This window comes from Brassica rapa, chromosome A10, assembly GCF_000309985.2.
Source record: "Brassica rapa cultivar Chiifu-401-42 chromosome A10, CAAS_Brap_v3.01, whole genome shotgun sequence".
In the NCBI taxonomy this organism is placed as follows: domain Eukaryota; kingdom Viridiplantae; phylum Streptophyta; class Magnoliopsida; order Brassicales; family Brassicaceae; genus Brassica; species Brassica rapa.
The window spans coordinates 7,598,670-7,624,288 of NC_024804.2; the positions used below are offsets into that span (position 1 = coordinate 7,598,670).

The 25,619-nt window shown below is 45.2% G+C and overlaps 3 protein-coding genes and 1 non-coding gene across 4 annotated transcripts; 3 read left to right on the forward strand and 1 right to left on the reverse strand.

The window, feature by feature from the left end:
- Positions 1-13,533: 13,533 nt before the first annotated feature.
- On the reverse strand, positions 13,534-13,640 carry LOC117129418. The gene has a single exon (XR_004453067.1). It is a non-coding gene; the product is annotated as a small nucleolar RNA R71 (small nucleolar RNA).
- Positions 13,641-13,851: 211 nt separating this feature from the next.
- LOC117129194 lies at positions 13,852-22,912 on the forward strand. The gene has a single exon (XM_033282597.1). The coding sequence runs from the start codon at positions 13,908-13,910 to the stop codon at positions 18,663-18,665; it is 4,758 nt and encodes a 1,585-aa protein (XP_033138488.1). The 5' UTR covers positions 13,852-13,907; the 3' UTR covers positions 18,666-22,912.
- On the forward strand, positions 20,009-22,912 carry LOC117129196. Its single transcript, XM_033282598.1, has one exon. The coding sequence runs from the start codon at positions 20,009-20,011 to the stop codon at positions 20,549-20,551; it is 543 nt and encodes a 180-aa protein (XP_033138489.1). The 3' UTR covers positions 20,552-22,912.
- On the forward strand, positions 20,634-25,011 carry LOC108870329 (uncharacterized mitochondrial protein AtMg00810-like). Its single transcript, XM_018655814.2, has 3 exons — positions 20,634-20,770; positions 22,290-22,426; positions 24,476-25,011. The coding sequence occupies exons 1-3, from the start codon at positions 20,634-20,636 to the stop codon at positions 25,009-25,011; spliced, it is 810 nt and encodes a 269-aa protein (XP_018511330.2).
- Positions 25,012-25,619: the final 608 nt, after the last annotated feature.

Genomic DNA, 25,619 nt, shown 5'->3' on the forward strand with positions numbered 1-25,619 from the left:
GCACTCCAGACGTCATTCAAACAGATCCTAACAACCACGCAAGAGTCGCCACAACAGAGATCAACCCAGATATATCACGCCAACCAAAAGGCCAAGCATCGATCGACGGTACAACTGAGACACCGATCGACAGGGTAATACCAACGTCGATCGATATAGATGAACCAACGTCGATCGACAGACGGTATGAATGTGGGAACCGCGCTTTCAACATGTACGGAGACAGAAAGTTCACTTGGGAACAAAGGGACGAGTATGGAGTCTACAGAGATGAGCGTGGACACGCACGAGGCGTAGCTGGTGTGATGATACCTGTCACAAAGGATAACATCAGGAAAATACTGGAAAGAGCATCTCTCTTTAAAGAGAGCCACATCTGTCTTCCAGAACATGCCACTTCCTTCACACTCACAAGACTGGCACCAGAACTCTACACCAAAGATGAAATCGATGAGATGGTGTTTGGTATTTGTGGAGCTCAGGAGAAACTGGGAGAGGAGCTCAAAACATTGGTGGAAGATATACATCAGCCTTTGGATAGAGGCTACAATGAGCTTTTCAGATTTATGGCAGAAATGAGGACAGAAATTGAGAGTTTACGTCAGCAACTTGAGAAGGAAGCTACGACCTCAACATTGATCGACACACCACATGCAACATCGATCGACGTCAGTCTTCCTACAGCTCAGATCCCTGCAGAACCGCAAAGTTCAACACAACACAGGGATGAACGGGAAGTCTCATACATCGACACGAGGATAAACGACGTTTACTGCCCTCTCAACAACAACGTGGACTGGCTAAGCACCAAAATCGAGCTACTACAGCAAGATCTGGACACCATTCGCAAGAAGGAACAATAACCAGCCACATCGTTCGACATGTGTACCTTCACATCGCTCGACGCTAAATTCTCAGCCATGAATAAGAGGCTGAGGACTTACGAGGACATGCATGACCGCTTTATATCACCAGTCATGACATATTTAAGCAAATTGTCTAGTCAATTGCTTCATGCCCAAAAGGATATTGAGAACATTACTAATCAAAGTTTTTTGCAGGCAAAATCAGCATCGATCGACAGGCTACGAGGGCCTTGGATCGATGGCAAGAAACCTGTGGAGTTACTTCCTTACACAGCAGCAGAGGTTGACAATATCACATCCAAGATCTACACTGCTCTAGACACCATGGAGGAACGACTTGACAAACGCTGCGATGACATCTACTTTCCATTCGACAACAAAATCAGTGGACTAGACAGCCACGCAGAATGGCTACAGAAAGAAGTCAAAGCCATTCAGAGGCAACTCGTAGCCCAACACCAGATATCAGCATCGCTCGACAGGACATGAGGGAAATCGATCGATGGCAACTCGCCGAGATCGACCAACGAAAACATAATCGCATCGATCGACACCGAGTCTACACCAATCAGCGAGCAACTGATACACAAGACGATAGAGTCAATGCCAAAGGAACTGGCAGATCTTTCAGCATACGCCTATGACAACATAGGCTGGCACCAGATCAGCATTGACAACGTTCAAGAAAGGCTACATAACATCTCCAATGTACTTGAAAAGATGGATGACAGATGGACAAGAAATGATGAGGCCACAAGAAGTTTCATTGCATCTTGGTCCAGAATGTGCAGAGATGACGTGGATGCTTGCTTTCCAACAAGCAGCTGTTTCTCCACCCAATAGCCAATCACTACCACAGTCAAGCTAAATGACTATAACCAAGCGCTGAGTGGGAGACAACCCACTATTAGGTATTTTATTTTAGTTTTATTAGCTAGCAATTATTTACTTTCGTTTTATTTCTTTCAGATTTAGGAGACCCAAGTAGGAGGGTCAGATGACAATCACTTACTTACTTGACGATCGACATAGACAACCACACGACGATCGATGTACCACTTACACATCGATCGATATCTAATCCGGTCAGATGTATCTTCCTTACTTGTTTCATTTCGTACATCATAAACTATTCATCATTACTCCGGCTGAATTACACTGGGACAGTGTAATTTAAGTCTGGGGGGAGATCTAATGATATAATTTATTTTATTCTCATATAAAAAGGAGTTTTAATAAATTATGCTTAGCTATTGAAAATAAGGACTATAATCTTATATTGATTCAAACTTGAATATCTAACCAATCTTTAGCACCATTTTAGATTTACTGATTACAGAGAGCACTAAAGATGCTAAAGCAGATCAACCTATCAACTACACACTTGCCTTGAACCGTATGAAGTAACCAAAGCTGATTTCCAACACTAAACCTGACATAACCGCTTGTCTTGGGGCTTGGTATACATGGGATCGGATTCTCCAGACAGGTCTGGAAAGTAACGTCTGGTGTAGATTATTTATCACATTTTCTCTCTCTAAATTTCGACCCTTGATTAGTTAGTGAATTCTATTTAAAATATATATATATATATAATAATAATAATAAAAAAATAAATAAATAAGATTTATTGTATAATTAGGATGAGTCTGAACAGGACTTGGTGGCTAAAACCATTAAGGCTTGATTCATAAAGACTCAAATAAAAGAGTTCGAAACGAGACTTGGAGGCGGCATTCTTCAAGGCTCGCTTTCGCAAAAAACTCTTGGATATAGGTCAAAAAGAAGTGAACAGAACTTGGTGGCAACCACCATTAAGTTTTGATTCATGGAAGCCTGTCCAATCTTGGTTACTGATCCTGCAATGGAAGCAGACTTTGACTCAAGAGAGAAAATTAGAGAGAGAGAAACTAGGAACTAACTTTTACCTGCAGCTCCAGATACTTTTCTGAAATCCTTGCATCCTGTGATCGATACTCCCAAGGTAAAGCATTCACTTTATATTTATGCAAAGAAATGAAATCAGTAGACGGGATGATGTCAGACGTGAATTGATGAGTTGTGTTTTGTTAGAAATGGTTGCTAAGCTAGGATATTGCATAGTGTGCTTTTGTGATTAGGACTTTTTAAATGTGGTTGCAAAATTGTTGAGGAAAGATTTCTAGGCTTTAAAATCTTAAGTCCCCAATACTTTCAAACCTCTTTCAGAGAGACTGCCTGTATGTTTTGCTTGAGGACAAGCAAAAGGGTAAGTCTGGGGGAGTTGATATACCTTGGATTTGCCCGTTTTTATCCATGGTATATAAGTATTTTATTATATATATATATCTATGTTTTCTACTCTTCTAGGTATGTTTTCAGGTTCAGGTGCATTTCTGAGTAAAGCTCTGACTTTGGAGCATTTTGGAGCTTAAATGACATTTCACCCGAGCTGACCACGTAGAGGTCGACGAGAGGAAGAACAATTGATCGATGCGCATCAGTGCTGACGATCGATACCAGGAGATGCCTAGACAGATAAAGATTAATATCGATCGATATACACAAGTACCATCAATCGATGTCGAGACACCAGACACACGACATTTGGATTCAGCAGACTTAAAAACCAAGGCCAAGCCAAATTACCAAAATGCCCTGACGAGTTTTTAACCTAGTAGATTATATACTGCCTAAGTGTTTTGACGGCAGGAGTGCTTTTCTAGACCTAGTTTTGTTACAAGTTTCATTTGGGAGAGAATATCACTTGTGATTGGAACTCCTTGTTTTCATTTCTTTTCATCTATACTATGAGTTTCCATTCATTTATTGTTATGAATTGCTTTGCTATGTCTGAGTAGTTCAATTATTAGATCCAGGGTTCAGATAGGTTTGTTGGATTAGCCCCAAACTATAGATATGCCTTGTTGTCATATTCATGATAGATTTGTATTCATTGCTTGTTTTAGCCTTGCTAACTAGAACTTGATCATAGGATTGCATACTTGTGGGAACCGAAAATCACATTGTCGATTTCCGTTTAAATAAGGAAACTAGGAAACCCTAATTTCCCATAGGTCCCGGATATCTGCTAATACCACACGCTAAGCAATCATAACACGAGATAACAACGATAAAGTATAAGAAATCGTCAAAAGAGAGCAAAGAGAAGTCTTATTCCGAATTTGCGTATGAGCGTTTACAACAAGGTATAAGCCTGGGCTCGAGAGCTGTCGGCGAGATTCCTAGTTCTAACAACCCTAAGACGGCTAAACCTAATTGAATCGCAGCTCGAATAACAAAAACGGAAAGTTGCCTAATTGCTCTAAGTACTAAGTATGCTCTGAAAAGTTCTCTCCTCATGCTTCTCGCCTAGGACTCCTTATATACTAGCTCCAAGGTCGGTTTACGCTTTTACTCTTCTGTCCTTAAGCCGTCATAGCATAAAATGGAGATATTCCATTTTTCTCCGATCTTCACAATTATCTTTAAACTTCTGTATTTATCCGCGGAAACTTGACATTTATCTTTCCTTGTGACCCAACCGTAAACCGTCTCACAGTTTACGGGCTTTGGTTAAGAAATCGCAAGTTGGGCCTCGAGTCGTGTCTTAGGTCCCTATGGGCCGTCTTCCGACTCGACACGTTTATTACGATTTCTTTCGATAAAAAACGAACTTTCCGCGGTTTTTACCGTGAAGTTTAGTTGATGTCTCAGAATGGTCGGAAGGCACGAACTGAATTTGCTACGGTCTTCGGGAGATAGCATTGTAGGATAGACGAGAATGCATGGACTGGTGTCGTATCGACGTTTCGGAAGTGCTCGGTCGCTGCGTAGCGACCGAGCGGGACGAACGCTCGGTCGCTGCGTAGCGACCGAGCGGGACGAACGCTCGGTCGCTACGTAGTGACCGAGCGGGACGAACGCTCGGTCGCTACGTAGCGACCGAGCTTGGCTCGGGCTCGGTCGCTACGTACCGACCGAGATTTGGCTCGAGCTCGGTCGCTACGTAACGACGGAGCGGGACGGACGCTCGGTCGCTACGCAGCGACCGAGCTATGGCTTGGACTTGGTTTCTACGTAGCGACTGGATAGCGTGCATGTGTGGTAGTTGCTCAATGACCGAGCTTGGTTTGTCCACTTCGAGCTTTGAAGGATACTTTTTCGTAAAAACTTCGTATTGGTTATTTTTGCGAAAATCATATTTTTCTTTTACAATCTTTTCGGAAATACGATTTCCGAGGGTTTTCGGGTGTTAATTCCGTTATGACCGTTTTTGACCCCAACAGTTAGCCCCCCAGCCCGCTAGGACCATGCATCGTAGGGTCCTAGCGTGCGGTTAGGCATGTTTGGCAAGTTAGGCGTGTTGGATGTAATTAATACCCGAAAGTCCGAGTTTGAATAGTAAATTCTTATGCCTATAAGAAGGGAGGTAACTTGCTTCACAATTTTTTCACTTTCTTGTAAGATTTCTCTTAAGAAAAAACTTTCTTTTCTCTCCATCTTTTCTATCTACTTCCTCAGAAGAGAAGTATAAAATGTCGAGCAAGAAAAAAGATTGCGAGAAAAGGGTCCTCGTCCGCGAGTGCTTATGAAGAGCTCATTGTTCCGAAGATAGAGTTCGTGCCTCACTCGGTAGATACCGCCGAGAATGAGGCATGTTGGGTTGCGCATTACGGTTCGCTTACTCCTCCCAAAGAGAAGTCATTCCCGGTCCTGAACCATCGTCTAGTCGAGAAAGGGGGTCCAAGCAGGAGTACCGACGAGTTTCTTGCGATGATGCGGTCGTTCTACCATATCCCGGACACGGTGGAGTTTCGGGTTCCTCATCTAGGGGAGTGCGCTAGTGCGTTGTCGCCTATGGTTCCCAATTCCCGAAATCATCGTCCGAGTGTTGGACCGTTTTGAGGTGGCGATAAGCTAGTTGACTCCCCTCGCCTTTCAGCATCTTATCGGGATCCTGATCCTGAGTTACGAGCATGGCCTTTCCCTTTCCGTTGATCATTTTGAAGCACTTCTGAGGCTTCAACTCGTCAAGGATACGGACAAGTACAGGCTGGTCCCTCGGAGTTTTATGTCAGTGGTTAAGCGGTTTATCTCTAACTTCAACTCTTGGAAGAAATTTTTCTTCTTTGTTTGTATAGACGCTGCGTCTGTCGAAGAGAGTTGTATTCCACTGTTCCGTTGGTTGCCGAACGATCGTCCCTTCATTAATCCTCTTGCCCCGTTCCCTGAGGATATCCTCGCGGTGAGAGATCTTCTTAGGAACGGTCCTTTCTTCTGGACTTCCTTTACGCCGAAGAGGGTTCGAAAGGCGCTGAGGTTCGTGCACCCCGGTCCTGCTTCGGTCGCAGAAACGGAAAGCGACTCCGAACCTGACGACCGGAACCCCGCTACAGTTCCAGCGTCTGCACCAGAGTCGAACTCTTGGAAGGGGAAGGATATCGATCTTGGCGACAAAGAATTTTCGATGGACGACTCTATGCTCCAAGGATGGGACCCGGACCTTGCTTATGGCGACGGGAGTGGTTCGAGCGAAGTCCCTATTCCGGATCTCGACAATTTCTTTGCTGGTCTGCCACCGGGTTTCGACGCTCCTCCGCCTGCGAAAGAATCGGCGAGGCCGAAAGTCATCGCGGAAGGGTCTCGCATCATCAATGGGGTTAGTTTTTCGAGAATTTCTTGGTGATTGTCTTATGTATATCTTTTTCCGCTTATAATACATCAATCGATCTTGCAGAGTCTGAGCTTGCTGGGCTCGGCCATTGAGGCGAGCCATAGAGAAGCCATGGTGTACCGCTTCAAAGCGGAGAAAGCGGAAAGGTATCTTGCTCGTATGCAAGGTGAGATGTTGGAGCGGGATGCGAAACTCGCTCGCGATCATGCAAGGGCTATCCGTAAGGCGGAACAGAAGGGCAACAGGGAGATCGTCGAGGTGATGAAGACTCGTGCCTCTCAATTCCAAACTGAGTATGGGAATCTCAAGGACGCTTTTACCCTGGTGGGCGATTTTCGCGAGTGCCGTGGTTCGGTCGGGAGTCTCTGGAAAACGCAGGCGGATGACTACGTTTTGAGGAGGAGATGAGTCTGATGAAGGGTGGCATGAAGGCAAATGCTCATGCTGAGGCACTGATTCCTCCGATCGACGGAAGGATTCAGGGATTCTGGGATCCCATCCTGGTTTCTCCCGATACTGAAGAGATCGCGACTGAGTTTCCTGGCGATGGAGAAGAAGTAGATCGTCATGCGGATGTGTTTGGGGCTTTGCTGTCCGGGGACTTTTACTTTGAACCTTGAGAGGTTGTTTGTTTATCTGTTCTGTTTGTGGCCGAGTGTGGCCTTTATTTCGAGAGATTGCATGGGCCTGTTTTTGGCCATTTTATTGTTTACTGGGACTGGCCGTTGGTGGCTTTGAATCCCTAACGTTTTGTTTTGAATTTTCCTGAGTAGGTTTGAAGTAAATATGAGTTGTCGTCTCATATTTAATTCCGATATGACGTTAAATCTGTTGATTCGTTCATGACTTTTCGTAGAAAATTTTACTTCTTCTTACGATTCTCAGAAACATTGAGATGTGAACGGAGAGACATGGTTTAAGATCTCGTATCATTCATCATGTCTTGAGATGTTTGAGACCAATGCGATGGGTTTAGTGCAAGACCTAGGTTTACTTTCGGTTTAAGGTTTGTGCGGTGACTAGCCGGCTATCGTTTTTCCTGTTGCGATTTCTTCCTGACTCGTATCGATTTAAAGTCCGCGATAGGTTCTCGGCTTATATGACTTGTATGGTACGAATCGAGCATCTTTTCAGAGGCAATTTTTAAGCCAACTGGAAGTGCTAATCCAAAATTTCGGATTTTTGTTGTAGCGCGCTTTCGTCCTTGTGCTGGACGTTTTGAAGATCAAAAGAGTGATCGAGTTGCGTTTGTTTAAGGCGGCTGGAGCGTTCGTCGGGGCCAATCGACGAACGGGGTATAGGTTTTTAGTGGTCACGTTCGGACGAATTTGTTCATTTCATCTTCGAATTTAAACTTTGCGACATCTCGCAGTTTATTTCGAAGACTATACGTGTATGTTTTTAAGTGTTTGAAGGATGATTATTTTCGATTTTGGGCCGGATGAGGCCGCTGACAAGAGTTTTGATGTTTCTAGACGTGTTCTGAAGTTTGTTTTTGCGCTGAATGAAGCGTAAACGTTTTTCGATAAAAAGGAGTAATGTAGATTGTAGTAAAAGTTTTTGGAGTTTCTAAAAACTCGATTAGAATAGTGCATCTTTTCCTATGTGGGAGTATACGAGTATACGCACCCACTCCCTCCCCCCTTTTTAGAGAGGGGGATAGCTGAACTCGTCTTTCGACGAGCTGCCTATGTACCTCTTTCGAGGATTAAGCCATCTCGTAGTTCTGTTTCATGCCGCGAGCGTTTTTCACTCGGCGGTTGTCGCCGTGCTGACCGCCTTGATCGTGATGATCGTGGCCGGGTCAATGTTCTTTTCCAGATTTTCCAGTTGAGTTGAAGCGTCGGCTTCGGACTCGCGTTCAGTTTCGACGTCCGAGGCGTTTGCGTCGGCGGACGATGTCAAATCGTTTTTCTTTGATGCGTTTTCGGCCAAAGAGTGGTCTATCTTCGTGCGCTGGCGGTTTGTTGCTGCAGAGGTCGTGATTTGTCTTAACTTGTGCTCCGCTAGAAAGCACAGCCGTGACTGTTTCTCACATCCCCATATAGCTGCGACTCCGCTTGGGGTTGGGAGTTTGATGCCCAGGGGATATGTCGACGGGACGGCTTTCATGGCGTTGAGCCATGGGGTTCCCATGATTACATTGTAGATAGCGGGGTGATCAACTACCGCGAACTTGACGATTTTCGTGATCTCCTTGGCCATGACCGGCAACTGGATTGATTTGAGGGTCATCGATACTTCCCCTGAAAAACCCGTGAGTGGTTTTGGTGTCGGGATTACTTCTCCAAGTTCGATGCTCATTCGATTGAGAGTATCACGGAAGATTACGTTGACCGTGGTTCCCTTGTCGATGAGGATCCTTCCGACTTCCAGGTCTCGAATGACAAGGTCTATGACGAGCGGATCGCAGTGAGGTTGATCTATTCCGCAAGCCTCCTCCTTTGTGAAGGTGATCGGGCAATTTTGGCCATATCGAGGAGGAGACCATGTAGGCCAGTTTGCACTCGACTCTGCCTTGCGCTGGTAAGCCTTGATGGCCGAAACAGTATCACTGCAGTATTGCGATCCTCCGATGATCATGTTGACTCCGCGACGATTGTTGTCATTCCCCGTTTCGTCTGGCCTCCTGCCGCGTTTATCGCCGGATTGGTTTCGTTGAGGGGATTTTTCAGCGGGCGGATTTCTATCCGTCCTTGGAGGTCGATCAGAATCGAGGATGAGATCTTTGACGCTGGTCACTTCCGAGAGCTCTCCAGCGAGTAGCTTCGCGGCCAGCCTTGCTCCCAAGACCTTGCAGTTAGTTGTGGAGTGTCCTCGGGACTGATAGAACTCGCATAAGGTGTTCTCGTCATATCCTTCATTGCGAGTCCATGTATTACCCGTGGTTTGGGCTTGGTCCGAATTGATCGCGTAATTATGCGCCCCTTGGAGATCTTCCCCCTCGTGATGGACATACTTGTCGTTACGAGAGTTCTTCTTTTTAGCTTTCGGATCTACGTATTTCGAGGATGGTCTTGCCGCCTTATGTTTTTGCGACAAGACTTTCGTTTCTTCCTCGACTATGATGTAATCCGTTGCCTTGTGGAGGGCGTCCTGGATCGTTCGCGGTTTGTCAAGGGTTATCCGTTTTCTGAATTTCGACTTGTACCAGAGCGTCTTTCTCAGCGCGTCAATGGCCACTTTGTCGCTTATTCCGCTAACCCTGGACATTATCAGCTTGAACCGGCTGATGAATTCGCGGAGTGGTTCGTCTTCCCTCTGGAAAAGACTCCAGAGATCGACATCGGAAGTTTCCCTGTCGATGAATACAGAGTATTGTTTGAGAAATTCCGATACGAGCTGTCGGAAACTCCCAATAGTGTTGCGATGAAGGCGTGCGAACCATTCGAGCGCCGCTCCTTCCAGATTCTCGACGAACAGGGGGCAGTAGCCGGCATCTTTTTCGCCGTCTTTCAGCCTCGCTCTTCCCATTGCGATATGGAAAGCCTGAAGATGCGCTTTCGGATCGGTTGTACCATCATACTTGGGTACTTTGATTTTTCCCGGATCGGATACCCTCATATCCGAAATGCGACTGGTAAAGGGGGTCTTCCGAGCTCCTTCCAGCAGTCGATCGATTTTGGGGGCAGCGCTAGTAGCATGATGGATTTGCAATTTTACGGCTCTTACTTCAGCCGCAGTTTTGGTGATGTAGTCGTGGAGATCGCGAATATCCGACGTCTCGTCAGCAGATTTCCGAGCTTGTCGGCGTTTGCTGCGAGTGAGCTCGCTCTGCTTTTCATCTAGCTCTTCCTGTTCATTCCAGTAGAGGATTTCCTCCTCTTCTGTCATTGGTTTTTCGAACGGAGAGTTTTCCCGAGCAGATCGACTTCTGGTCCTCCTTGGATGCCTGTCAACGTCCTCGTCGGTATCATTAGAGACATCACTAGGATCCAGGTCAATGCGCTCGACATCGTTATCTTCCGACTCTTTCGCGGGAGGCGGAAGATTCTCATGGTTCCCTTTCTCAACGGGAGACTTTTCGCTAGAATTTTGACCCGGAGTTTGTTCCCGTGCGGTTCCAGGCCTGTTGAGTGGGGTGGCGAAGTCGAGTCTTTTCCCGCGGATTTTAGTGGTTCCGCGGGGACGGATTGCTCTGGTCCTTGCCGTTAAGGTTTTAACCTGTTTGGTCAAGGTGCTTACGAGCCTATCCTGTTCTTCCGACCTTTTCTCATAGGTGGCGAACATCTTTTTTAACTCCTCGAGCGCCGTGGCGTTGGCTGGTGCGTTGGCCGCGGATACGTCCGCTGTTGGAGTATGGAGATCGGTGCCACTGCCTCCGTTGAGAGGAGTCTGCACGTTATCCGCGTCGTCAGTTGACATGTCTGGTTGAGCGTGATGTGGTTGAGAGTTAGATTGATCCGTACCCCCCCCTCCTTCTAGCGCCAAACTGTGGGAACCGAAATTCACACTGTCGATTTCCGTTTAAATAAGGAAACTAGGAAAACCCTAATTTCCCAGAGGTCCCGGATATCTGCTAATACCACACGCTAAGCAATCAGAAGACGAGATAACAACGATAAAGTATAAGAAATCGTAAAAAGAGAGCAAAGAGAAGTCTTATTCTGAATTTGCGTATGAGCGTTTACAACAAGGTATAAGCCTAGGCTCGAGAGCTGTCGGCGAGATTCCTAGTTCTAACAACCCTAAGACGGCTAAACCTAATTGAGTCGCAGCTCGAACAATAAAAACGGAAAGTTGCCTAATTGCTCTAAGTACTAAGTTTGCTCTGAAAAGTTCTCTCCTCATGCTTCTCGCCTAGGACTCCTTATATACTAGTTCCAAGGTCGGTTTACGCTTTTACTCTTCTGTCCTTAAGCCGTCATAGCATAAAATGGAGATATTCTATTTTTCTCCGATCTTCACAATTATATTTAAACTTCCGTATTTATCCGCGGAAACTTGACATTTATCTTTCCTTGTGACCCAAGCGTAAACTGTCTCACGGTTTACGGGCTTTGGTTAAGAAATCGCAAGTTGGGCCTCGAGTCGTGTCTTAGGTCCCTATGGGCCGTCTTCCGACTCGACACGTTTATTATGATTTCTTTCGATAAAGAACGAACTTTCTGCGGTTTTTACCGCGAAGTTTAGTTGATGTCTCAGAATGTGATATATGGTGTTTTTCACATCATTGTATATATGTTTTCATATTGATTCGAGTCTCTAATCCGTGTCGGTCTAGTCCTTTTTGATCTTTTACAGGTCTGGAGTTGGTAGAAGAGTGAAGAGAGGGTGCATGAAGAGAAGCTGTCCTTTTGGAGCATTCCTGTGGAGAACACTCAAGGAGAACAGTCCCGAGACAGTTCTCGAGCAGAACAAGCAGACGGAGTGATCCCGAGGTTGTTCCCGACAAATAAGGAAGCTCCTATTTCGGGAATTAAAGCCCTGTTGCCCTGATACCTTTTCCACCTATTGGCGCCTCCATATAAAAAGGCCATCTATCCTATTTTATTTTCTTACGCTAGTTTTACAAGAGAACTATTAGCTTTTGCAATCTGCAACTTGTAAGGGAGAAGAATCCATTCTCTCATAGAGAAGACATCTGAACCCTTTATTTCCTACTCTTATTATTATGCAGTATTATTCAGGATCTATGTCTTTGACTGCTTGCATCATGATCGAGTAGTGATCTAGCTCGCCTAGGGTTTTTAGGGTGTTGAATTATGAGCTAAACATAGATAAGCTATTCTTAATCATTCTTCATTCATACTGTTCTTAAAGCTTCCTTTAATCTGATCACTTAATGTTAGATCCTAAGTTAAATCACCGAGCCAACCGCTTAGGAGATAACTTGACACGTATTGAATGAGCTTAATATCCCTAATCGGTGAAAGTAGATATTAGGGTAGTAAGTGAACTGATCGGACCTGATCTCTAAGGCTTGCAGTCGCTTCTCATCTCAACGATAGTTAGATGGTGGGATCGACCAGCAAAGGGATCACCACCACGACAGTGGGGTGCTCCAGCTGAGTGATCCGAGTTCTAGAAAGCACTGCATCGCGCTTGAATAATTGTTTGGCTCTCGATCAACACCCAATGAATTACCCTAGGCTAGCTTCTTGTTAAATTGAATCAATCTCTAGTTTACTTGTTTTCCGCGTCACCAATCGAGTTGAAAACCATTTTCTTCTTAGCTTTGTATTGAAATATATAAGAGTAAAGTGTAGACTGGTTCTCTGGATTGAATCTAAAGTACTATAACCCAACTGTTAACTTGACAGTAGTAAGGATTCATATTTAGTGTATCAAGTTTTGGCGCCGTTGCGACGGGGACCAGATTTTTTTACCTCTACTTTTCGGTTTCATTTTAAGTCTAAGATATCTAACTCGCCTCTATTTCTTTGTCACAGCTAATGATACAGGTGCATGACCAGTAGACATACTCGGAGCAACGCACAAGGACCATTGCATCAGCTTACCAACGAAGAACTAGCGAGATTAGAACGTCAGAACCATCAACTGCCTAGACCTACGAGCACCAACATGGGTGATCATCAGGATGATCTTACTGCCGCGTTTGCACTAATGCAACAACAGATGCAGCAGATGCAGCAAACTATCCAAGCGAATGCTGCAAACCAACGGAATGCACCGGAGGAAGTTGATCAGATTGGCCAGAGAAATCTCTTGCGTAATCTACCTGCTGCGCGATCCGCCATCAACCCTCTACCGTGCACTAGACAAGACTTTGAGATCTAGCCTGCCTTGATAGGTCTGGTGCAGAGGAAGATCTTCAACGGACTTCCTGCAGAAATACCGATGGACCACATTGAGAACTTTGAGAAGATGTGTGGGTTCACTAAGGCGAATGGAGTACCACCAGATTACATCAAGTGTACCATGTTCCCCTTCTCTCTCGATGGGAAGGCTGCTCGATGGCTAGATTCCCTACCCACCGGATCGCTCACCACATGGGAACCAGTCAGATCTGCTTTCTTGAGCCACTTCTACACGAAATCAAAGACGGCAGCTCTGAGACAGAAGATCGCCACCTTCAAACAGCTGGTAGATGAGCCGTTCTGCGACGCATGGGAGCGATTCAACGTCTACCGCAGGGAGTGCCCACATCACGGTTTTGAAGAAGATTATCTACTCGGAGTGTTCTACGATGGAGTAGGTTGGGAGTACAGGAATGCTTTAAACTCAGCCAGTAATGGAGATTTCATGACCCAATCCACTCAAGGCGCTTTCGCGCTAATTGAGAACATGGCCTCAACCTCAGCTGACAGCAACCGCGAGACTGACCGCACCCAGAAGGTAAACAGCATCGACAATAGCAAAATCGATGACTCTCTGCCAAGGTCGATCAGCTGATAAAGAGTAATCAGAACCATGTCTTCATCATGGAAGAATCCCCTCAGGATAAAGGAACCGCAGACGCTACATCAGAGGCAGACCAGGCAACTGAGGACCATCACGAGGTTAGCTATGTGAATGGGCAAGGATGGCAGTTCAAGAACTATCACCCGAACCCTAATGTGAGGAACAACCCCCACCTGTTCAACAACCCTAAACCCGACGGTAACGCAGAAAACGCTCAAGGCAATCAGGTTCAGAACAGTGGATACCAAAGGGGGTATGGAAATCAAGGAAGAACCTTTGTCCTCAGCCCAGCTCAGAATACTCAGTTCCACAACCAGAAACAACCGACTAACCAGCAGTCTGCACAGCCTGCTCAGACTGCTCCACAGGACGAGATGAAGAGTCTTGCCAATATGATGAGCCAGCTGCTCCAACGACAGCATATCCAGGGAAAAGCACTGAATCAGGTCACCAACGACATCAACACCCGAATGAATCACATGTTCAATGACCTAAGTGCCAAATATGATAATGTCTCGAGCCATATGAGGCAGATGGATATTCAGATTGCTCAGACTGCTGAGAGTGTGAAGAGACAGCAAGGTACTCTCCCTGGAAAGACAGATAAAAATCCCAAGGAGTGCAATGCAGTCGCGCTTAGGAGTGGGAAGCAGTTAACGGATCCGGCACCCAAGAGATTCACAACAGCTGAGAAAGGGAAGCAGAAAGAGTCAGAACAACCACCTGTAACCGCACCAACAGACGAGGAAGAAGCAGAGCTACCTGCTGAACATACTCCGACCACTACAGAGCAGCCTACTGTGGTTGTTCGACCAGCTGCAGAACCTGTTCCCCCCCCCCCCCGTGACTATGTGCCTAAGGTTCCGTACCCTGTTCCGGCTAAGGCCACACGCAAGGACAAGGAGGAGATGAAATGTAGGAAGATTCTGGAAGACTTAACAGTCAGACTTCCTCTCATGAGTGCAATCCAGATGATGCCATCCATGAGTAGCTTTGTGAAGGGACTGATCTCTGGAAAGATAACCGATGACAGTGAGTTCATGGTGGTCTCAAAAGAGTGCAGCGCTGTTCTCCAGAACAAAAGGATCAAGAAACTGGGTGATCCTGGAAAATTTGTCCTATCCATCCAAATTGGGAGAACAGTCTTCTCGTGTTCATTAGTCGATCTGGGATCAAGCATCAACCTCATGCCATACTCTGTGGCTAAGCGCCTTGGATACACGGATTTCAAACCTACCAGGATGTCCCTAGTGTTTGCTGATCGATCAGTGAAATCTCCAGTCGGAATTATTGAGGATATCCAAGTTCTGGTTGGGAACACACTTGTCCCTGCCGATTTCGTTGTTCTGGAACTCGAGGAAGAGTCAAAGGATCCCCTGATGCTGGGTAGACCATTCCTATGCACTGTCGGAGCTATCATAGATGTGCGACAAGGAAAAATAGACCTCCACCTAGGAGACATTGTGATGAGGTTCGAGATGAATCAGGTGCTCAAGAAACCCATGCTGGATGGACAAACCTTCACTGTCCAAGAGGAGGGTGATCTGCTGGAACCGAGTGATCAGATGATTGAGGAGATCCTTACTGATGATCCGCTGGAACTAGCCTTGATTAGAGCTGAAGCAGAACAGAATGTCCAGAACATCGACGCTGATTGGTACGCTAAGATTTTGGACTCCGCCAGAACCATGGAAAGATTAGTGGCATATCTCAGTCTGGGGGAGAACAATGCCTCAGACCCATCGAGCCCGCCTGTTCCACCAAGTCGGAACAATCACCTGTGGAGTGAATCCAAAGCTCCAAAAGTCAAGCTCAAAACACTCCCTAAGGGGCTTAGGTACGCATTTCCTGGACCAAATTCTACATACCCAGTAATCGTGAATGCTGATCTGAACAATGCTGAAACTGCTCTTCTCTTTTGTGAACTTAGAAAATATCGAAAGGCATTAGGATATTCTCTAGCTGATATACCTGGCATTTCACCTAATCTGTGCATGCATAGAATACACCTAGAAGATGAATCAATGACTTATGTAGAACATCAGAGGAGGTTGAACCCAAATCTAAAAGATGTTGTAAAGAAAGAGATAATGAAACTTCTAGAAGCTGGTGTAATCTATGCGATCTCTGATAGTAAGTGGGTTAGTCATGTTCATGTAGTGCCTAAGAAAGGAGGGATCACTGTTATAACAAATGAGAAGAATAAATTAATCCCTACAAGAACAGTAACTGGTCATCGCATGTGCATTGATTTTCGTAAATTGAATGCTGCGACTCGCAAGGATCACTTCCCACTTCGCTTCATTGATCAAATGCTTGAAAGATTGGCTAACCACCCTTATTATTGCTTTTTAGATGGTTATTCAGGTTTCTTTCAGATTCCCATCCACCCAGACGATCAGGAGAAGACGACGTTCACATGTCCTTACGGAACATACGCCTACAGGAGGATGCCTTTCGGGCTATGCAATGCTCCAGCGACCTTTCAACGCTGCATGATGTCGATTTTCACTGACCTAATCGAAGACATAATGGAGGTTTTCATGGACGATTTCAGCATCTATGGAAGCTCCTTTAGTGTCTGTTTGTCAAACTTGTGCAGGGTTCTGAAGCGATGCGAGGAGAAGCATCTCGTGCTGAATTGGGAGAAATGCCATTTCATGGTCAGAGATGGGATTGTTCTAGGACATAAGATTTCAGAAAAAGGCATCGAAGTGGACAAGGCAAAGATCGAAATCATGATGACTCTACAGCCACCAACTTCAGTAAGGGGAATAAAAAGTTTTTTGGGACATGCTGGTTTTTACAGAAGATTCATCCAGGACTTCTCGAAACTCGCAAGACCACTCACTAGACTGCTCTGCAAAGAAACAAAGTTCGATTTCGACAACGAGTGCTTAGCTTCATTTCACACGATCAAGGGGGCTCTAGTCAGTGCACCGGTTGTCCAACCTCCAGACTGGGACTTCCCTTTCGAGATCATGACAGATGCGAGTGACTTTGCAGTGGGAGCAGTGCTTGGGCAGCGGAAGGATAAGAAGCTCCATGTGATCTACTACGCGAGCAAGACACTGGATGAAGCTCAATGTAGGTATGCTACCACAGATAAGGAACTCCTGGCCATCGTCTATGCTTTTGAGAAGTTCCGATCATATCTCGTTGGGTCTAAGGTGATAGTCCACACGGATCATGCAGCCCTTAAGTACTTGCTCACGAAGAAGGATGCTAAACCGCGGCTCCTGAGATGGATTCTCCTCCTACAGGAATTTGATCTGGAAATAAGAGACAAGAAGGGGGTAGAAAATGGAGTAGCGGACCACCTTTCCAGAATGAAAATAAACGATGATACAGTGATTGACGAAGAGCAACCAGTGGAACACATCAGCGCGATTGGTCTTTGCTACGCGGAACAACCAACGCGCATAGAAACAGCTTGTTCCTCGCAACCAGAGCAGTTTGTGGCCGCAATCCAGAAGCAATATCCTGATCTACCGTGGTTTGCTGAGATTGCAAATTTCTTAGCCGCTGAAAAGGAGCCTTTGAAGTTCACAGGGAATGAGAAGAGGAAATTCTTAAGAGAGGCAAGGCATTACTTTTGGGATGAGCCTTACCTATACCGACATTGCAAAGATGGGATCTTCAGACGATGCGTTCCGGAGGCTGAAATTCCAGGGATCCTACACCACTGCCACGGATCTTCCTACGCTGGACACTTCGCCACATTCAAAACAGTCTCCAAAATTCTCCAAGCGGGATTCTGGTGGCCAACAATGTTCAGAAATGCTCACACCTTCATATCCAGATGCAATGCATGCCAGCGAATGGGCAGTATCAGCAAAAGGAATGAGATGCCTCAGAACTACATATTGGAAGTTGAGGTGTTCGACTGCTGGGGAATAGATTTTATGGGACCTTTCCCGCCTTCTCACAAGAACGAGTACATCCTGGTTGCAGTCGACTATGTCTCAAAGTGGGTAGAAGCGATTGCTAGTCCAACCAACGACGCACGAGTTGTAACCAAGATGTTCACCTCCATCATCTTTCCAAGATTTGGAGTACCTAGAGTGGTTATCAGCGATGGTGGAACTCACTTCATCAACAGAGTGTTCCAAGGATTACTGAGCAAGAACGGCGTGAAACACAAGGTTGCAACCGCCTATCATCCCCAGACGAGTGGCCAAGTGGAAATTTCCAACAGAGAGATCAAGAACATTCTGCAGAAAACAGTCAATACCACGTGTAAGGACTGGTCCCTCAAACTTGACGATGCTCTCTGGGCCTACAGAACAGCTTATAAGACCCCATTAGGGACCACTCCCTATCATCTGGTCTATGGCAAGGCATGTCACCTACCTGTGGAGCTAGAGTATAAGGCAACTTGGGCTGTTAAGCTGCTTAACTTCGACATCAAACCCGCCAAAGAGAGGCGAACAATTCAGATCCATGAGTTGGAGGAGATTAGGCATCTGGCCTATGAGAGCTCCAAAATCTACAAAGAAAAAACCAAGGCATTCCATGACAAACGGATCATCAGCAGAAGCTTTGCTCCGAATGATCAGGTCTTACTCTTCAACTCAAGGATTAAGCTGTTCCCTGGAAAGCTTAAGTCTAGATGGTCAGGACCTTTCACCATCAAGGAGGTTCGCCCCTATGGAGCTGTTGTGTTACCTCGCTTCAAACCTAATCGGCTCACCAAAGTCAAGCTAGTGACTGAAAAGAAGCGCTTGGTGGGAGGCAACCCACTGGTTAGCGTAAATATTTCTTTTATCTTTCAATAAAAAAAAACTAACTTGCAAGAAGAAAATCAAGAAAATCGAGACCTTCTCAGGAGAACACTCCAACGCTTGTTCCACCGATTGTTCCCAGGTAAGTGCTCGAACAAAAAAAAAAGAGAAGGGGGAAGTAGCCTATTTAAGGCCCACTTACTTCACTCCCCCATTATCTCTCACGCCGCAAAACACTCCTAAGAACCCTAAATCGAAAACTCTCATTTCCTATTCTTCTTCATCGATTTTGCTCTAATCTCTTGGATCCTCTAAAGAGCGGTTTGGTTTTGCAAGAATCATCAATCCAATCAAGGTAACCGCTCAGATCCCCTTCCCCTTCGCGCATCCAAAACGCGATTTATAAGTGTCCCCTCGGATCCCCTCATACCTTTTGATTAGCGATTTGATCTAAGATTGTAGCTCTAGATTTCACACTTGCTACAAGGGTCTAAATTGTGCTTGATTATACGGAATAGGAACATATTTGTTGATTGCGGTTCTTGAGTAATTGCGATTGTGTTGGGGCAAAATGTTAAACCTAAGAACTTGTAGGTTGTTTAGAAATTGATGGACTTGGGCAGAATTGAGAAATTGGAATGTCCCATCGTTTCTAGAACAACCGTTGAGCATGGCTAATTTGGAAATTGATTTTGTTTTGCAGATGCCTCCAAGAACAAGGAACCCGAAAGCACTCAAAGCCTCTCGTGGAGCAGCCACACCTTCTCATTCCGCGAGTGTTCCAACCTGTTACCCATGGCCGAACAAGGTTGAGGGTCAACCGATTAACATCAATGACCCACTGCTCCTTGACTACAATTGTGAGGGGTGGGACAAGGAGTCCGCGGCGAGGTACAACAGGCTTCTCGCAGCAGAACTTGCCGACACGATTTGCACACGCGGAAACCCTAGCTGATCTCGGTCTCGAGACAGACGTGTTCGAAACACTCGACGTCATGGGCCTTGCTCCTCTCTGCTATCAAGCCCAAGTTCTCTATCCAGATTTGGTTCGGCAAGTGCTCGCAACAGCTCAGGTCACTTACCAAAACCCCACCGCGCCAACGTACGAGAACTGCTCTTTTTCCTTCATGGCCGACGGCAAGTTCTGCTCCATCTCTCTCCATGATCTAAACGACCTTCTCGAGATAGAAGACACGCCTAGAGAGGTCTCGGTTGAAAAGAAGTTCGCACCAGCAAACGCCTTTTGGGATCTCATTGCGACAGGAAAGTTCACCTCTCGCAAGGCTTATTAATCACAAATCCGAAACCCCACTCTGCGTATCATTGCCAAGATCGTCTCAAACATCCTCTTTGCAAAGGAGCTCACCTCTAAGGTTACAAACGGAGAGCTGCAGGTTATGTACACGGGGCTCGAGGACGAGATCCGTAGAGATAAAGTTATACCAATCCAGGAAGTGAAAACTAACCCTGGATTCCTTCTCATCTCGATGCTCACCGAGCGCAAAGACTCCTTGCTCCGGACTGACGATAAGAAGGACCGCTGCGGCAGTGTTCTCACTCCCTTGTTCAAACGTTTCAACATCAACCTGGATTCCTACACGGTTGTTCCTGAAATTGAGTACATCGACACCGCTTACTTGATCACATGCCACATCCTGCGCGACGAGAGCACCTACAAGTTCGCTGACAAAGAAGGGAACACTCGCTACTGCAAGCTTCCTCTTCACGGGTTAACAAACTTCACGACCTTAGACAACATAGTGTTCCTGCCCGACGCAGAACACTTGTGCGACGACCCACGAGCGCCAGTTCCAAATGAGAATGCTGACATGGATGATGTGGAGGATGTGACTCCACCTGCCGATGGAACTTATGATCTGGAGGACCTCACTGATATTACTGATGATCACGCCTACCGATGCTGGATGGTTGATTCTTAGAAGAAGAACAACAGCCTCATGAAGAGGATCCTCAGAGCGATCACTGGCGGCTGCATCGGAAGTCAAGATGAGCAGACGACGCATGGAACAAGGCGCCCAGGCAAGGAACCAGCGGGCACCTCAACTGGAGAAGAGAGACTTCCAAGGAACAGGAGAACAACCGGTCACTCCAGTAGCGGCGATTCAGACTGAGTCCGAAAGGACTATTCCTATCCCCTTGTTTTATCCATCTGAACTATTTATTTCCCTGCTATTTGTTTCTGTTTGGTTTGTTTTAGCCTCCTCCGATTTATTTTCACAACCAGGGATGGTGTGAAGTAGGTCTGGGGGAGAGACTGTACTAATTTCATGCTTTCATTTTTTCGAGTCAGTTCCTAGGATCGAGTCAGTCAAAACTTATTGTGGTAATCAGGAACTTATTTTGTGATGATTTCTTAACCACCTCGTGCTTTAACCTTCTTATTCAGTGACCTTAGCAGTGATGAAAGACCCACACATGGACCTAGAACACCCAGACTTATCTCATTTGACACTCCAGAAGTTCTCCACCGATCAGGTTACACTGGGTAGACTCAACTCCACTTTATCTGGACCTAATCTGGACTTTAATTCTTCTTGTTATGGGCACTAGATCAGCGAAACGAGACCTACACTCAGGACTTCTTATCCTTTATATCCATCTTGTTGTTCCTGAGTGGCTAGCTCATCTTTAGCTAGTTCCCACCTTATACCTTAGCCTTTATTCCACCTTCAGGCATTTCTTTTTCAGTGTTATATGTGCAGGTATGTGCAAAAATGTTGGAGAGGAAAGGATCGACGCAGTCTCTTACTCGTTAATGCTGCAGAAATTCAATCAGAAAGGAGAACAAGCAGATTAAGGGAGCAACTGCTCCATGACCAATGAATCGTGCAAGTGGAACAGAATGGTGCGAATCAGATCCACCAGTGGCCTCCTTAACATCACATGTTACCTCCTTCTTCGTCACCTCAACATCTATTTTCATGCTATGATTAAAAAAAAAAAAAAACTCTATCTTTCATTTTTAGCATTTGACGATGGAGAAGGAGATGAATTCAAGAGAACACGAGCCACTGGGAAAGTTAAGCAAAGAGTTTGGTACTAATTGAGCATATAGAAGGGGACGAGCAGAGCAGTCTGATGACTGTTCCCGAACAAAGAACAGCCATTCTAGAGAGAGCAAAAACGAGTAGAGGCTGTGGATATCAATGGATCCGTCCTCTCTTGCAATTTTATGCGATATCCTGTATCCTCTACGAAGAATTGGTAGCCCCTAAACACTCTTAACTCCACCATTAAATAGCCTGTTCCATACCTAGACCGTCTATCCTGAGTAACGCCTGTGACAAGAAGCTCACGATAATCTTAATTGAAAAATTGGAGTTTCGTCTCGAAAGTGTTGCTTTTTCAGGTTAAGATGTAGAGTAAGGAGCCGATCTTTGAACAGCGATCAGGGGTTCCCAGTAAGTGTGTGTGGTCCTAATCTACCGCTTGTATGGTTCAGAGATTTGTGGTTAGAGTATGGTTGCTGAAAATAAGCGAGTTCCCATATTTCCAAACATTTCTCCCTGTTCTTGGTACTTGCCTTGTTCGAGGACAAACAAGGATCTAAGTCTGGGGGAATTGATATATGGTGTTTTTCACATCATTGTATATATGTTTTCATATTGATTCGAGTCTCTAATCCGTGTCGGTCTAGTTCTTTTTGATCTTTTACAGGTCTGGAGTTGGTAGAAGAGTGAAGAGAGGGTGCATGAAGAGAAGCTGTCCTTTTGGAGCATTCCTGCGGAGAACACTCAAGGAGAACAGTCCTGAGACAGTTCTCGAGCGGAACAAGCAGACGGAGAGATCCCGAGGTTGTTCCCGACAAATAAGGAAGCTCCTATTTCGGGAATTAAAGCCCTGTTGCCCTAATACCGTTTCCACCTGTTGGCGCCTCCATATAAAAAGGCCATATATCCTATTTTATTTTCTTACGCTAGTTTTACAAGAGAACTATTAGCTTTTGCGATCTGCAACTTGTAAGGGAGAAGAATCCATTCTCTCATAGAGAAGACATCTGAACCCTTTGTTTCCTACTCTTATTATTATGCAGTATTATTCAGGATCTATGTCTTTGACTGCTTGCATCATAATCGAGTAGTGATCTAGCTCGCCTAGGGTTTTTAGGGTGTTGAATTATGAGCTAAACATAGATAAGCTATTCTTAATCATTCTTCATTCATACTGTTCTTAAAGCTTCCATTAATCTGATCACTTAATGTTAGATCCTAAGTTAAATCACCTAGCTAACCGCTTAGGAGATAACTTGACACGTATTGAATGAGCTTAATATCCCTAATCGGCGAAAGTAGATATTAGGGTAGTAAATGAACTGATCGGACCTGATCTCTAAGGCTTGCAGTCGCTTCTCATCTCAACGACAGTTAGATGGTGGGATCGACCAGCAAAGGGATCACCACCACGACAGTGGGGTGCTCCAGCTGAGTGATCCGAGTTCTAGAAAGCACTGCATCGCGCTTGAATAATTGTTTGGCTCTCGCTCAACACCCAATGAATTACCCTAGGCTAGCTTCTTGTTAAATTGAATCAATCTCTAGTTTACTTGTTTTCCGCGTCACCAATCGAATTGAAAACCATTTTCTTCTTAGCTTAGTATTGAAATTTATAAGAGTAAAGTATAGACTGGTCCTCTGGATTGAATCTAAAGTACTATAACCACAACTGTTAACTTGAGAGTAGTAAGGATTCATATTTAGTGTATCAGAATGGTCGGAAGGCACTAACTGAATTTGCTACGGTCTTCGGGAGATAGCATTGTAGGATAGACGAGAATGCATGGGCTGGTGTCGTATCGACATTTCGGAAGTGCTCGGTCGCTACGTAGCGAACGAGCGGGACGAACGATCGGTCGCTACGTAGCGACCGATCGGGACGGACGCTCGGTCGCTACGTAGCGACCGAGCGGGACGGACGCTCGGTCGCTACGTAGCGACCGAGCAGGACGGACACTCAGTCGCTACGCAGCGACCGAGCTATGGCTTGGACTTGGTTGCTACGTAGTGACCGGATAGCGTGCATGTGTGGTAGTTGCTTAATGACCGAGCTTGGTTTGTCCACTTCGAGCTTTCAAGGATACTTTTTCGTAAAAATTTCGTATTGGTTATTTTTGCGAAAATCATATTTTTCTTTTACTATCTTTTCGGAAATACGATTTCCGAGGGTTTTCGGGTGTTAATTCCGTTATGACCGTTTTTGACCCCAACAATACTCAAGCACCCTTGTTATCCCATCCTGACATCTATGTATCATATTAGGATTTCTAGAGAGGGCTAACCGCCAATTTAGTATCTTAATAGGGCATATCATACTCGCGCATAGGCCTTGCTAGAACCCGTCGTTCGATGTCCTCAACTGACTATCGATCGACGTTGGCAAAGGTGTATCGGTCGACGTCTTAATAGACCATCGATCGACACTCTCTCGTTGTCGACATACTAATCGTTGAGACACGAGATCTAGTCTGTTGACCAGTGAAACATGCGACAGCTGATCACTGAGTTAAGCGATTGAGCTCTAATATATCATGCATGCAACAGTTAGGCATCTATAGGTATTATAATCTCCAACACCTGAATAGTGGCCCTGCATCTAATATCATTTCCAACCAAGTTACATTTATTATTTACTCGCTTGTTACTATTGCTATTTCATTTAAACATTTACAACCTTTAGAATTAATAAACACTAGATTTAATTGTTCCCTAGCTCCTTGTGGATTTGATCCCTAAGTACTACATCTGAACCTCTTTTGATGAGAGTAACACTCCTTAGGGTAATTTGAGTGGTATCAGAAGCATCCCTGTATCGTTTGATGTGTGATGGTGACGTTTTGCTTGTGGCAGTATATGTTGATGACTTGTTGATAACAGGGTCTAAGACAGAGATGATAGATGAGTTCAAAAGCAATATGTCGAACAAATTCGAGATGAGTGATCTCGGTCTCTTAACCTATTACCTCGGTATTGAAGTGGTTCAAAGCAATGAAGGAATATTTATCAAACAAGCGAGCTATGCAAAGAAAGTTCTTGAAGAAACAAGCATGATTGACTGCAATGCAACACAGTTTCCTATGGATGCTGGTCTAAAACTTTCAAAGGCGGAGCAGGAGGCAAGCGTGGATGAGAAGGATTACCGCAGGGTCATAGGGTGCTTGCGTTACTTGGTACATACTCGAACGGACCTATCGTATTCCGTTGGAGTAATAAGTAGGTATATGCATGAACCTAAAACTTCGCATTGGATGGCTTTGAAACAAGTCCTAAGGTATGTAAAAAGCACACTTGCGTATGGTCTCAACTTCTTGCGGTCAAGCAAAGCAGGATGGACGTTAACAGGGTATAGTGATAGTAGTCACAATGTTGACATTGATGATGGATGAAGTACCACAGGCCATATGTTCTACTTGAACGATTGTCCTATCACCATGGTGCTCTCAGAAGCAAGAAACTGTTGCTCTCTCTTCATGTGAAGCCGAATTCATGGCAGCTACCGAGGCGGCAAAACAAGCAATTTAGCTACAAGAATTACTTGCTGAAGTAACTGAAGAACCGTGTGAGAAAGTGGTGGTTAAGATAGATAACAAATCTGCAATAGCGCTTACAAAGAATCCAGTGTTCCATGGACGGAGTAAGCATATTCATAAACGTTATCATTTCATCAGAGAGTGCATAGACAATGGTCTAGTGGACGTGTAGCATATTGCAGGAAGCCTTCAGAAAGCCGAACATTCTTACTAAAGCCTTAGGAAGATTGAAATTCAAGGAGATGCGAGAGCTGGTTGGAGTTCAAGATTTGAAAGATGGTTACTTCAAGTTTAAGGGGGAGAATGTTAGAGATAAACTTGAAGATAGCTTGAAACTCAAGTCATACTAATCCTACTTGTATTAGGATTAGGATAAAAGGTTTTACTATTAAGTTTTAGGAGTTTTAGATCTCTATATAAGAAGATGTTGAGTTGTGACATGAACTTATAAGTGAGAGAGATTA